Source organism: Triturus cristatus, chromosome 8, assembly GCF_964204655.1.
Source record: "Triturus cristatus chromosome 8, aTriCri1.1, whole genome shotgun sequence".
Taxonomy (NCBI): Eukaryota; Metazoa; Chordata; class Amphibia; order Caudata; family Salamandridae; genus Triturus; species Triturus cristatus.
Genome location: NC_140591.1, coordinates 475,574,773 through 475,589,648, shown reverse-complemented (window position 1 = coordinate 475,589,648; position 14,876 = coordinate 475,574,773). Strand labels below are relative to the sequence as shown.

Genomic DNA, 14,876 nt, shown 5'->3' with positions numbered 1-14,876 from the left:
TACAGTGAGTCCATCTATCAGCTGCCAAGTCAGTTGTCAAACATTAGTCCACTTTAAGTTGCTGAAGAGAACTCGGAGCAGTCTGGTGTAAATATCCAGAAACATGCAAGAAGTCAACAATCCTAAGAGGATATTTGGTGTGCCAAAGGGTTCAGAGTTCATAGCTAGATGGTAACTGGTGTCCAGAACTGCACTCACATACAGGACCTTTTGAGCTGGAACTGCAGTTGATTTCATGTAGCTTACAAGTAAACCCAAAAGACAAAGAATTATTAGTTAGTTGACAGTTGCTTAGAACCTTCTATGCTGTTTAAGCTCTGAACATCCAATCATCTAGATGGGAATTTTTATGGTTCCTGGGACATGCTGCTACCACGGTTATACATTTTGAAAAAGTCCTCGGTACTGACTTTAGTCCGAATGGAGGGAGTTTGAATTGGAAGTGATTGCTGTTCATTAGGAACCTTAGGAACTTCCAAGGTTACAAGTCAGCACCCTATTCACTTGGTAAAACTAAAGGATAATTTGATGTACGGCCAGCATCCTCAACATTTTTATATTCCTCTCCACCTGTTGACTGATTTTAAGTTGAGAATGGGTCTAAACTCTTGATTGGATCCATTCTTTTAAATCAGAAAGTAACATAAATAAATTCCCATTCCTCTTTGGGGGAGAGGAACATCCTCCACTGCTTTCTTGGTGAATAAAGTGTTCAACTCCTGTTGGAGGTGCTCCCAAATGCATAAGACGGAACATTTCAAGGAGACTTGAACTTCAAGAGTCCATTTTGAAGATAATGCAGCACCCATCTTTCACCTGTTATTTTTTGCCACTCTTGCAGATGAATTGAGAAGTTATGCTTTTAGGTTCAGAGCAGCAAGGATCTTAGACTTGGAATGAGACAGATCTTATGTCAGTCTGCGCAACACTTAGAGATACCCAGTTAATGCCTTTGCTTATGATTTGGCTATGCTAATTCCCTCGATGGTTAACTTTTGCTTTCTGCAATGTTTATTTTGAGTATTAAGTAAATGAACATACCTTACGGTTTCAAGTCGTTTCTTAATGTTATTGGCTGAATATAATATACTGAGATTTCTCCCTTTCTCACAACTTGACTCCCATATAATTGTGTTTGGAGCAGCAACACATTTTGGAGGACAATACAAGCAAATGAATTAGTGGCGGATTAAGCTAATAAGTAAAACGTTTGGTAAACAATGCTTAATGGGTGGCCAATTAAGCTGATTGGTACAGATCTGGCAATTAGTGAGGCTAATTGGTTAATTAGAACTTCAATTAGAGAATCTTGGGTTGTGGTGTCCCATGGTTAAGTGTTGCCATGGTGTTGGGGTTGGACAGGGAAGTTCAGAAGGACGAATTGGCGAGTATTATAGGGAGTATGTCTAGCATGGTGTGTTTTATAATATGTGTTATGTTTTGGTGATTACGCCATATTGTGCTTTAAGTTTTGTGTTATGCACAATATGTGGTATACTATGGTCTGTTACTGATGGTGCATTATTGAATATTATTGATGATTTACTTGCCTTGACATTGAGAACTCGAGTTAAATCAATGTGTCACTGGAGAGTATGAAGGTGATGTGCCAGGTTTAAACAAGTGGAAGTTTATGATCCTTAATAGTCTAGTTGTGAGTGCTAATTATAAGTGGAATAGTTGTGATTTCTTCTGTGTACAAAGGTAACTTTTACTGATCCTTGGTTAGAGTATTGTCTAGCTCAGTGTGCGTGTGATGGTGCAGTGCCCTGAGGTACTACTACCCTTGTGGTGAAGTTGATTTCTACCCAGGTACACAGGTTTGTTTTATTGAATGATTGAGTTTTGATATATTGAGGTAAAGTTATATTGTGCTTGTTCAAGTATTGTATTGTGAAGAGAGACTGACCAGATTTGCACCCATTTAAACATTATTAATTCGAAGTTACTATCGAAAGGGGAGCCAATACCACCAGCTGGGAAATCCTGCCTAAGAGATGATCATAAATTGTGGCATGCACACTTGTTTAAGGCTTAAATAGTTCATGAAGCTACAGCGAAAGATGAGAGATTCCAGTTTCCTGAAAATTGCGTTCTTTAGGCGTTGCTTATTTGATACTAGCCCACAACCAAGACCTGTGCAGTTTAAAGCATTGAACACATGAAATACGACAGCCAACATGAAGGATCAACAGGTTGAGAGGTGAGATTTGCAGGTCTGTACATGATTGGAAGGATGCTGGGTTGCATATGAGGAAAAAGGCGTGGCATACAGACGTGCTTGAAACTGTTGGTGCATTTCCTGTGAGTGCTGCAGGCCAAACAAAGGATAAACAAAAGAGAATAAAAACAAGGAAGAAGATTTTGATGAAGAGGTGGATAATTTGCTGAAAAAAGACACCATATAATGAAGATAAAAATGAGTGAATGAGTGAGAAAGAAGGAGATTTGGAAGATGGTGAAATATTAGTGGCTCAGAGTGGTGGTGCAGCGAGTCAAGTGAATTTACAACAATTTGTAGAATAACATCTTAATGATTATAAGATTCTGAAATTGACTTTTGATGAGCTAGCATTTTTGAATTTGGCAGCAGGCAAGCATGCTTTTAGTAAGTATGAACAATTAGAGAGAGAGGCTAAACAACCAAGCAGTTATAAATAAAATAAAAAAGAATTGTGAGCCTCACAAAATAAAAATGACGGAATTTGAGTTGCAAAAAAATAGTCCATTGTAAAACTGGAAACAATTTTTAGAGAAATTATAGAGTTGACCATAAATTGAAAAAAATGTGGAGAAGTATAAAAGATCGTTTTGAAAATCAGGTGAGAAGAGCCATAAGTGATTCTGCATGCGATTGCTTTGTGGGAGAATTCCCACTAAGAGAAGTACCAGAAAGTCTTGGTCCAGGTTATGTTCATGTTTCAGGTACGGTTAGGATTTGTGGACTTTTATAAAAGATTTTCCAAAGCTTAGACAATATCCTAAAAAACAGTTTGCAGAGGTAGGAAGATTTGTTACAGTGTGGATTTGGGTGCAATGTTTTCCATTAATGTGCCAAAAGATTTGTAGACTGATTGCAAACTGGTAGTGTAGTGCCCGGACGAAGAAACTTGTAGGGATGCGCCAAATTAGGAGCCTTCATATTTGCCAATGGAAAAATATACAGCAATTATCAAAAATTTGAAAGCAAAGGTTCCAGGGAAACAAGTTAATTTGTCAAGGATCATGACAGCAACGCAAAATGCAGAGTCAGTAGATGCATTCTATGAAAGATTAATGCAGATCTAAAAACAATGCAGTGGAATGAAAATCCAATGAAAGAAGATGCTTTGGGCCTTGTTCGGCTTTTGTGTTTGGGTTGCGTCCGGAGTGGAGTTCATAGCTTCAGCAGAATGTGATGTGTTGGCAAGCAAAGTCGCTGATTGAGATCTTGGCATACGCAAAACATTGCAGTGATTATTGTGATTCTAAAAAGAAATTGACTTTAGAGAAGTTTGTGATGGCACAGACTGAATTCTTTCAGTAAGGAGGGCAAGGATTAGTTCCTCAGGGAAATGGCTTGTAGTTTAAGGGTCCTTTGAGAGATGGAGGAAATGGCCCTCAAGGTAAAGGTAGAGCTTTTAATAACAATGCTAATAGTTGTCAGGTAAGATCTGGGATTTGCCACATTTGTGGTAAAAAAAGAGCATTGGAAGAAAAACTAAATTACATATTTATTGCAAAGCCATATGCTAATAGAACACAAATGTTACCTCAAATGAAATCTATGCAACAGACTATGACACCAGTGGTAAAAAACAAATGGTGTGACTGCCAATGGTCCACCCCTATTGTTACAGAATATACAGAATACAAAGCAGTTTAGTGTATATACAGAATACAAAGCAGTTTAGTGTATCTATGTCTTCAGCGCCAGTTCTATAACCTCAGATGCGAAACAGCAATGCAGGATCTCCACAGAATGTACATCGTTTACAATTTCTACAATACTCAGTTCAACCGCAAGTGAGACCATAGGCGATTAGTGATTCATTTCCACAATGTGCAGCTACCCTCTGAGTTCCGCAAGGAGTGAGTCTCAAACAATTACGGTGGCTCAGAGGGGAGGAGGGCTGTATGTTTGGTGCATGCTAGGGGTGGACCAGGAAAGTGAGTGGCCAGCCCATTTCATCTTGGATTGGTACATGCGCTAGCTGTTCCACAGTTGCACCAGTGAAAGCTCCTAACCTACCACTCTCCAGAAAAATAGTAAAAGTCATAGGTATTTCAAATAAACAAGTGATAAATAATTTCTAAGCGAAAGTTCTAGTGAAAATAGATTCAGCAATTAACATACATGAATTCACGATTAGAGCAACAAGTCCAGTAAATATCTTGAGTCATGACCTATTTTGTAAAATAAATGGCTTAACTTCTTAGTCACTGGGTTGTGTCATCATTCAGAAAAGAATGACTTGGAATTCAAAGTAAACTCACAAGAAGCGGAAAGGAAGTCAGTGAAAATAGAGGTTTGGGATTTTACTGGAAAAGGTGTTGGGCTCATAATAAGTGCAAAGCCAGTGCGAATTACATTTTCCACGCATTCCCCATTATAGACTTTCTAGAGAAGCTGAGGAAGGGATTACGCCAGTGATTGAAAAGATGGTGCAGAAAGGCATTTTAAAAGAGGTTTTGGAGAGTTCATGTAATTAACCAATCATGGGCTTTGCCAAACTGAATGGAAAATGGAGGATAGGGTCAAGATTTGATAAAGATTAATAAAAAATGTGTTTCATGCTGTCCTGAGCTACCGCATCAACAGTGATTTTGTTTCAGATTTCTTCAGATGCAGAGTGGTTCACAGCGATTGATTGTGTAAAGCACTAATAAAAGTTCCTCTTCATCAGGACAGTCAATATCTTTTGCGTTCAGAATTAAAAACAAAGTCCTGGTTTGGACAAGGAAACCTCAAGGGTATACAGAGAGTCCTTTACTTTTTTTAATCTTTGGAGTTGCTTTGCGAGTCAATTTTGGTGCAATACATTAATGATTTTATGATTGCAGCAAAAACCAAAGAAGGTTGAAAATTGGATACTACTGCATTGTTGAATCATTTGGTTGATAATGGGCATAAGGTTTCTCCCACAAAGCTACAGTATTGTCAGGCAGAAGTTATTTATTTGGGACATCAAATTCAAAAAGGGGTGAATTCATATCTATGTGGTTTGGAAATTAATTCACCAACAAAACAGAAAGAAATCAAAACGTTTTTAGGAATTGTGGCCTTTTGTTGTCAGTGGATTCAACTTGATTGCAAAACCAATTGCAGAGATTGAACTATAGTGACATCCCACATTTGGCACCATGGAATGACGAGTGCATCAAATAATTTTTGGGACTAAAACACGATTTGTGTTCAGTGCCGCTTTAGGAATGCAGGATTACGAAAAATAATGTTAATTTATTTTGCCATGAAAAGAAGGGTGCTAACTTTCAGTTTTGGCACAAGAGTACAGTCCAAATAAAAGACCTTTTTTCATGGAACTTTAGATAACAGTTGCTGTGGCTCTGCCTGGGTGCCAGAGAGCGGTTGCTGCAACTTCAATTGCTACCACCCAAGGCAAATCAATTTTCACAGGTCACACTCTAAGGGTGTTAGTGCCTTATTCAGTGGAGACACAACACCAACAAAAAGACAGCAATTATAGAATTCGAAATTGACTAAATATGAATTGGGGATACTTGCAGCATCAACAGAAATATATATATATATATATCACAAAAGTTCCAAGTTACCTTGCATAGAGATGCCAACTCGGGTGGAAATGTAGCCTTCATTTATTGCAGGTAATAAGCACAGCGCGTTTGAACCCCCCAAGCAAAGCGCCAAAAATGTTTCGGGCTCCATGCCCTTGTTCACTGACTGCATGCGCAAAGTCCCAGCAGCTGTGAGGACTCGTACCTTTAACCCCGCCCAAATGGAACCTCCTTCTGCACAGTTGTATTGTGGGGTAAGTAGTCCGTGTCTGTACCAATTGGTTGCTGCCAGGGCTCAGTACATGGAAGAAAATCAATCCCACCGTGCGGAGCTGGAAATGCCGGTATTGTCAGGATTGACATTGACATTGATAAGCACTGTGGCAGTTTTCCTCACAGCACCCACTTAGGAATTGATTTTCTTCCATGTACTGAGCCCTGGCAGCAACCAATTGGTACAGACACGGACACATACATTCACAAGCCAGGAGGCTTAGCTCCATTTGTACAGCCATGGGGTGGAGGCACTTTTCCCACCTTTTGTCCATGTATCGAGTTAAAATCCCGCCCACTCTCCTCTATGCCGTGGCAAAATGGAGTTTTGTTTTACAAAACCGGCAGTCAAATTCTAAGGAGATTATGATCAGTCAACCCTCTAGCACCAACGGCTGCACTAAGATTAGAATTTGGTCTAAAAATCTCATTTGTGCAAGGACTGGGGGAAATGGTACGATGGGGCCATTGCCTCATGAACAGTAATCATAACTCTCTCTGACAGCTTATGTTTACAGAGATCTTTGAAATGAAGTGAGACAAAGCGTTATTCTTTAGGAATATTGATTATGCACTAGAGCAATTTGATCTTTATCTATGTACGGTCTCATCCATGCCGAGGGAACAGTTCGATGCATTTCTTAAGCAGGCAAATTCTTTTATTATGAATAAATCACAACAGTACTTGGCATAGAACATGGCTCATGGGGTTAGACGCCTCCGAGCATTAATCCATTTAAACAGTGTTCCATTAAATGCTGTAACATCTAAACGGCGTGGTACATCAAGCATATGTCACTTTTGTAAACATGGATGTCAGGACCTGAAACACATTTTATTTATATGTCCTATCTTGATATTATACCGTCATAAGGGGTTGAGACAACTCTTTAAGATTCTCTGCACGTGTTACTACGAAGGATTTGTATTTACTGCTCAACCCACCAAAATAAATGTTTTGTATCCATGTTTTTAACTCTTTCGAATGCTTTTTACCTTTGTACTGAACGAAATGAATGCTATTTTTAGGGTATATTCAGGGCTTTAGTGTATGGTATTATTGGTTTTAATCGTATACTTTTAACTCATAAAATTGCCTGTACCTCAGTGGACTATTCATTTTATTAAGTTTTTATTATTGGTAGTAATGATTCTATGACGTGAACTTGCATGGTATTACTCTTGACTCCCTCTATGTTTGTGTGATTTTTTCATTTATGTGAACCTCACTGGAGTTCCAAATCATGAATAAATAAATAAATGTTGACATGTCAACTAAGATGAGTTTGGTAATGTGATGATGATGGTTTGTCTTGCCAGATTCATAGCTACCACAAATGGTGAGACTTTTTCATAGGCCTACCCCACGTGGGATGTGATGGGGTGTTGAGGCATTTTAAAACTCATTGATGTAATCCATCCTCATTTCAGAATGAATGCAGAAGATTTCTGGTAGATGTATAGTTTGTCAGAAAAATAAAGCGGGGAAGAAAATAGTTGTAAAATGTATTAATGTATGAAAGGCAAATGGTTGTTTGCAAGACTGCAAATTTATTTTGTAGGCATGCTACAACTTGAGATTTATTTATGATTGAGGCATACACAATAAGGTGTGGTGCATAAAGTTTCTAAACTATTAATGAGGGAATTGATCCCTAGATTTAGAATGTCAACTGCAAGTGAGTAAGATAAGTGGACACACTTCAAGAATTAAATAATGAGAGTTTTGTTTTTTGCACTGAAAACAGACCAGATTGTAGCTGTGCTCCAGAAACATCAGCAGTTGCTGAAAGGTACAATGGTATTTTGAAATATAAGCTGGCAAAAGAATTGTGCTTCAACTTCTCTGAAATGGTCAGATGTCCTTACATTGGTGTTACTAAGCATGAGATGTGCCCATCAAAGTCTGCTGGAATGAAGCCTCATGAAGTAATCATTGGATTGCCGCCAATAGCTTTGATAAACTTTTCTGATTGACTGATCTGTATGATTACTGCAAACGCCTGGCTGATACAGTAGGCTTTCTCTTGCATCAGGTGCAACTAGTAATACCTTCTGCAGTTTCTGAACAGTGCCATGATCTGAAGCCAAGGAGACAGAGTCCTTATGAAGAAGCATATAAGGAAGTTGTGACTTGAGTCAAAGTGGTACGAACCTCAATAAGTTATCTTGGTGACAAACATAGCTGTGAAGTGTGGAGGTTTGCTGTTCTGGCTCAATGCATCTCTCACAAAGAAAGTGTTTGCTGCTGATAAAGAGACAGTGACATAAGCAGTTGAATAATAAAGCCAACATCAAGTTTCATACATGGATCCAGAGAGGGAAGAGAAAAAGAAAGAAGAAAAACTGAATTGAGAGAGCCAAACTTGAAAATTTCAACATTTTCAAGCAAATGAAAACCAAACAAATCAGACTTGAGTAAACAAAGGAGTTGAGACTCATAAGACTCGAACAGAAAAAGTAGCTAAAGAGGATAGAAGCTTGAATCAAGCGCACCTATCTGAAACTGAGAGAATGTGCGACTATGTGACCAAGGAGTCCTGAAAAGAGCAGTGAGAATTCTTGTAAAGCAGTAGGTTGAGAAGATGCTGATGAACACTTTGAAATTAATGCTGAAGAACATACCCAGGAGTATGGCAACAAGTGTTGCAACAAGAAGATCGACAAGAGAAAGAGTGCCAAACAAGAAATGCACAGCTACTGAATTGGCGTATCTGACAGAGATTAAAACAGATGAAAAAGAAATTTGAGAGGTCTTCGATTTTTGCTTTGAGGTTCCCAAGAGCCACCATAGGAGTACAAGAGACAATGAAATGATGAAAAGGCGAATGTTTCCTGAGGAAGTTAACTCTTGCACTAAACTAAATTATTAATTCAAAATTCTTGTTTTTGATACATCTGAACTTTTAAACTAGCTTTGATTACTGTTGGATTATTTTAAAAGTAATATTGATTACTTTTTGTACTTTACTATTTTAGCTTTTGAGGATTGAATTTACTTTGAAATGACTGCTTTAAAGAGCCGAAGAAGATGCCTTCAAGAAAAGAAGAACTTTGCAGGACTTTTATCATTTTTATTATTTTAGCTGTCCTTATTGGGTTATTATATACATATTTTCCTAGTGGGTGTCTCCCACACACTACTAATAGTTCAATGATTTTAAGTGTTACTCAGAATCATAGATTAGAATGCAGAAATAGTTTTGATGAGAGATTTTAAGAAATCACATATAGATTTGTTAAATTATAGAGAAATAATGAATTTGTCCAGTTGTTGCATTTGTCCTCATTTACCTACTGCTGCTGCCCAAGGATTGACTTATGTTTAGGTTTCCATTGCCTTATGGCCTTTTTTGTTTTATTTAATCTAGTTTGATTAAACATCAAAATTATTTAGGCAAAACTTGACATGTCAGTAGAACGTTTGCATGTAAATAGAAACCTGGAAGCAACTGAAAGTATCAAAAGTGCTTGCATGTTTCATTGTACTAACAATGAAGTATCAGCATAAAAAATGTACGTAAGATGACTGAAGTCGAGCGTGATTTATAATTAGGGGTCCCAGTTTTACAGTATTTATTTTTTGGACATTTCCGTCTGTATTTATCCATATTTATTTTTGCTAACATTATTTGTATTTATCCATATTTATTTGAGGTTTTGTGAGCAAATGAAGTTGAAACTAGTATATTTCCACATTTATGTAACCAATAAATATGCATTCATGCATGAACGCCTGATAGGTGTCCAGTGATATGAACACCCACAGATGATAAATCAATGCACTTATATGAAAACATGAACAGTTTAGTAACAAGGTTGTGCAGATCTACTGCTATTTTAGCCTCTTTACTAAAATTCCACCTTACCTATCAATCCGCACATCTATTGGCCTGGCAGGCATAACTGGCAGCATTTTGAATCTCTGAAAAAAAGCCAATTTCCATTTTTATCCTTATTTAAAAATAAATATAGACCGGAAAATAAATGGTTTTCGGTTTACCACATGAAAATGTTTTGAGAGTATGTTATGGTTTAACACCGAGATTCAAAATGGGTCTTAGGGAGCTGTCCTTTTTGGGGATTAGAAAATATAGAGAATAAACCCCTGAAACTTGGTAGTGTACAAGAACTGGTTCTATGGTACCTTTTTGTAAGAGGGATTGTACCTCTTGAATGAGTAACAGTAAGTGATTTGATGACAGTTTGTACGTGCGCGGTGGAATGTTTGGAGGATTGGCGGTAAGCTCTAGGCAATAAACATGTCGGATAATGTTGATCACCCATTTGTCGGTTGTTATGGATTGCCAAATGGGAAGAAACTGTTGAAGTCTTCTCCCGACAGGGGTTAAGTTATCGGGGGAAGTATGGGCAAGTCACTGTTTGTTAGGGGAAGGGGTGTTACGCGTTAACGCACTCCTCCCCCTACCTTTGGAATTATTTCCTCCATATCCTCCTCTATAAAAACCTCTAGAGGGAGAGGATTGGGTATTGCCTTTATAAGAGGAAGCATTTGGGTCTGAGGATGGGTTTTGGACCCTCCTCTATAAAAGGAGTGTTGAAAGGAGCCTCTATTTGATGGGGACTGAAGTGCTTCCACGGACTTTGCCACATCTGTGTCCTTTTTAATTTTTTCTAAAGCCAAGCCTGATCGTCTTCAGGACCAAACAGATGTTGCCCGTCAAAAGGGGTGTTTAAAATGGATTGTTGAACCTCAGTTTTAAGCCTGAAATCCTAAGCGGTGCATACCTTCTGAGGAGAATGCTGGTATTTATCTCCCTAGCATCGGTGTCAGCAGCATCTAAAGCACATCTAATAGAAGAGTTAGAAATAAGTTTGCCCTCTTGTACTAACTTTTTTGCTTTGTTTCTGTGTTTTTCTGAGAGTTGTTGGAGCAGTTCCGCCATCTCATTTTAGTGTGCCTTGTCGTACCTAGCTAGCAGGCCTTGTGTATTTGCAATGCACCAGTGATTAGCAGCTTGAGCGGCTACACATTTCCCTGAAGCATCTATGAGCTTAGATTCTTTATCTGGGGGAGGAGCGTCACCAGAAGTTTGCGAATTAGCTCGTTTGCGAGCGTTGGAGACTACAAGGGAGTCAAGAGGCAGCTGACCTTTAATAAAGATATGATCAGATGGCGAAGGTTTATATTTTTTATCGACTATTAGTCAAAATGTGTGCTCCCACGGGGTCTTTGAAATGGTCATCCGCATGTCCCATCACGCCCTTCAGCACATGGAGTGTCTGACTTGACCTGTATGGACTCAAGTGTCTCAAATTAAAAGTAATTGCCCTATGACTTTATGTAACGCTACACCATGGTACTCTGCTGCTATAGCAATGAGTTCCTGATAAGCCACATTATCATCAAGTAAAGGTAATGGGTATAGGCCTGGGTCATTGTCTAATGGGGGGTCAATGGTGTAATCCTTCCATGGATCTATAGGTAAATGAATATCTTCCTCATCAATATCGGTCTCTTCAGACTGTGAAAGTGGAGATCCCTGATGTGTAATGTGTGAAGGATCTAAATGTGGAGAAGAGGGTGGAAGTGGAGATGGTGGATCAGGATAAACAGGGCCGGTAGCCACATCCTCCTTCTTCTTTAAAGGAATCTTTTAGTGCGAGTCCAAAGGAAAAAACTTGTGTTTAACCGGAGATTTAGCATGAATATGTCCTGTATCAGGATTGATATAAATCTTCTTTTGTTTGGGATCTAGTTTGGGATGAACAATGTCTAATTTATAATTCGATGGTTCAAAGCTGCTGTCTTTTGATTTCGGCACTGAAGGTTTTGCTGCTGGAATGGACTTGCCTTTAGGAACGGAAGGTTTTGGCTCCGAATCATGCTTTTCTTTTGGAGTGGAGGATTTCAGCTCCGAACCAGATTTGGATTTCGAACTGGAAGGTTTCAGATCTGAATTGGTGCAGAGCCGCAAGGCAGGGCTTCAGAAACATTGTCTCAGTGCCGACCTTGGCCAGAAGGCAGAGGTGGTGCCAAAGCCTTGAGTTGTGGGTATGGGCAGGGGGTCATCGGTAATTAAGGCACCCTGTCCCAGAGGCCCGTCTTGAGACTCCATGTCTATCTTGAGTTCCGAATCCGACTCTGGAACCGAGATGGCCTCTTCTTCTTCTGCCGCTTCGACGACTTCATGCTCTGATTCTTCATCGAAGATATCCAGAGTGTGTTGGATATTCTGATGTTGCATTTCACGACGTCAAGCCCGTCGAGTCCTTTTAGACCGAAACGATTTACAAGCGTCGCAGTCGTCCTCCCACACCGTGGGGAACCCGAAGAACGGTTTCGGACTGGAGCGCAGCATTACACGTCAGAACCCTATGGCGGAAATAAACAATCTAATAATGGAGTCCATGCCTATGCGCACTATCACTGAAAGGAGGAGTCACCTTATCTTGTGACTGGAAAGACTTCTTCAAAGAAATACGACTTGCAAACATCCAGACCCAACACTAGATGGCAGGAGTATGCAAAGCTTGTGTATCTACAGCACACATGCCTCGAACATATGCATTTATCTAGAAACATTCTCCAGGATTGCAAGTGAGGGTGGGACAATTCAGTGCTTATGACTATCAATGAGGATCGCCTGGAGAAAACGGCGAGGATCGTGAGCCGGTGAGTTGAAGAACAAACCAATGGGAAGTGAATATTCTTTCATTTACAGAATGGTATTGCTTGGAATTACAATATGTAAAGTGAATTATGCAACCAAAAGGATATAGTGTATGTGTAGTATCCTGTATTTGTGATGTAATGTACCTACGTGGACCTCCTCACTACAGTATGATATCAAAGGAGCTGTGCACTACAAACAGGGATGGCTCCAGAGCACTCAGGTAAATCAAGTGTTGTGACACTACATAAGGCAATCCCTTAAAAAGTAGTACCTAGACTAATACCTTAAGTAGAGTGAATTACATTGAAAATGGTACAACAGATATATTTTAGGGTTCCCTTGTAACCACAATTCAGTAGATTCTCCTTGGTCCTCAAACCAGCACAGGTTTCAATCAAACAAGACACACTGACACACGCATCTCCCACAACCTTCTTGGAGATAGGGCATATTGGGCAACTATGAGATCCTGTGACACTGTAAGGAACGCATTATGTTTTAGTGGATTACCAGAACACCGTCCCATGGAAGATGCACATACATAAGAAATTCACACTATAATTTAAAAAGGGTTTATTAAAATATTAAAGAATGATTTTAACGCAGAATACATGAAAAAGCATACTTGCAGATATAAACATTATGGGGAGTAAAATGAAGGCAAATCATATAAAAAAATTAAATCTCGGCCACATGACTATGTTCTTGGATGTAATTAATTCTCTTTTTCCCTAGTCCTAGCTAAAGTCCACATACGCATCAACATCTTTCCAAAAACTGGAGCTTCCTAAATGACATACTAGCCTATTCATATTTCTCAAGTCTGCAGCGTACCCGTACTCAAGGCCAGTAGCAATCTGTTTTTTATCTATTCTCTGGAGAAACATTTACTAAACAAAGGAACCTGACCCTGGCAGACTGCTTGCCGTACATGCTCCTTCTGGAATTTATAAAGCTCCTCTCTTCTTAAGAAGCTCTCAAACATACTTTACATAATATTTTCAACATTTTGGAGTATTATTAACCAAGTGATCTCTAATGTAGGGTGTAAATAGAAGTGAGTGAATTCCCTTGCACATTGATCTAAACTGCTGTGTTTTTTTCTACCTATCTCACTTAATGAATATAAAACTTATGAACTAGAATAAATCCATAAGAAAATATTGTTACACTGTATGCACATAAACCAAAGAAAAAGCAGCCATTATGCAGTACGAAATTTTTGTGATCCCTTCATTGACCAAGGACATTTAAGCAAATACACAAGGGGGCTTAGAGGCAGAAATAAGGCAAACATATGACACCAGGAGGAAATCATGCAAATATCAAAGTTATATTTCACAAATGAAGGCTACGATATGCTAAAACCTCAGCTAATCTTCAAATTCGTTGTACATAGGAAACGGAGAACCTCACTGGTAAAATAGAGGGTGACAACGCAGTACAGGACGTAGCAGTATAAGGAAATGGAGGAGTAGAAGGCAGAGAAAAATGTTTGTCCACGACGAGACGGCAGGAGACACAAAACAGATCGGTGCAATGCGAGGAGCAGCTCAATGGAGTTCCCATATCTAAATGGTAAACTAATATGAAAATAAGTAAAACTTTTGCATTACAAAAACTCTACAATTCTCTGAAGAAGCAGCTCACCTTTGTTGAAAGTACTTTAAATGTACTCTGTTCTGGAACGATGGGATGAAGTAGAACACGCTTCAAGCTGTAGTCCTCTCCTGTTGGAAGTCTAACCAGAGCACTGAACTGTGAATACAAACAATTTGTATTGGTGTTCCAAAGCCTGTGCTTACTACACAGAGAGAAATTATTGTGTGTGGAAACAAAATCATTTAGAATCACCTGATTTTTCTACTTAATAATTTTCAGTGGAAAAGAATGTAGTAAATGTTTGTGTTGTAACCATTAAGAAAAAAAGAGGGGACCAAAATGGTGAAACCTAACACTTTCTTTATATCTAATGGTCAGTAAATCTTCAGATTCAAAAATAATTTTTTTTGCAGGCAACGACACGCTGGGATACAGAAATTAAGTGGTTTTCACTGAATAACCCAACTACGTCAAGTGAGGATTTCACGATTGGAACTTGTATCTCCTGATAACACAGTTAGGAATATATTCATACCATGTGTTGGCATCATTCTGGTTTACTCGTGGTGCCAAAAAACGAATTAACTATGGAGAAATTGTGACTAATTATCTGCTGGAAGTAACATC

The 14,876-nt window shown here is 38.8% G+C and overlaps 1 protein-coding gene across 1 annotated transcript in view; it reads right to left on the bottom strand.

Moving 5' to 3' along the window:
* The window catches only part of SUGT1 (SGT1 assembly cochaperone of MIS12 kinetochore complex), a 205,121-nt gene that overhangs the window by 101,385 nt on the left and 88,860 nt on the right, over nucleotides 1–14,876 (bottom strand). The window contains exon 5 of the mRNA XM_085621970.1: nucleotides 14,298–14,405. Coding sequence (XP_085478096.1) covers nucleotides 14,298–14,405 — 108 coding nt within the window. The remainder of the gene's footprint in view (nucleotides 1–14,297; nucleotides 14,406–14,876) is intronic.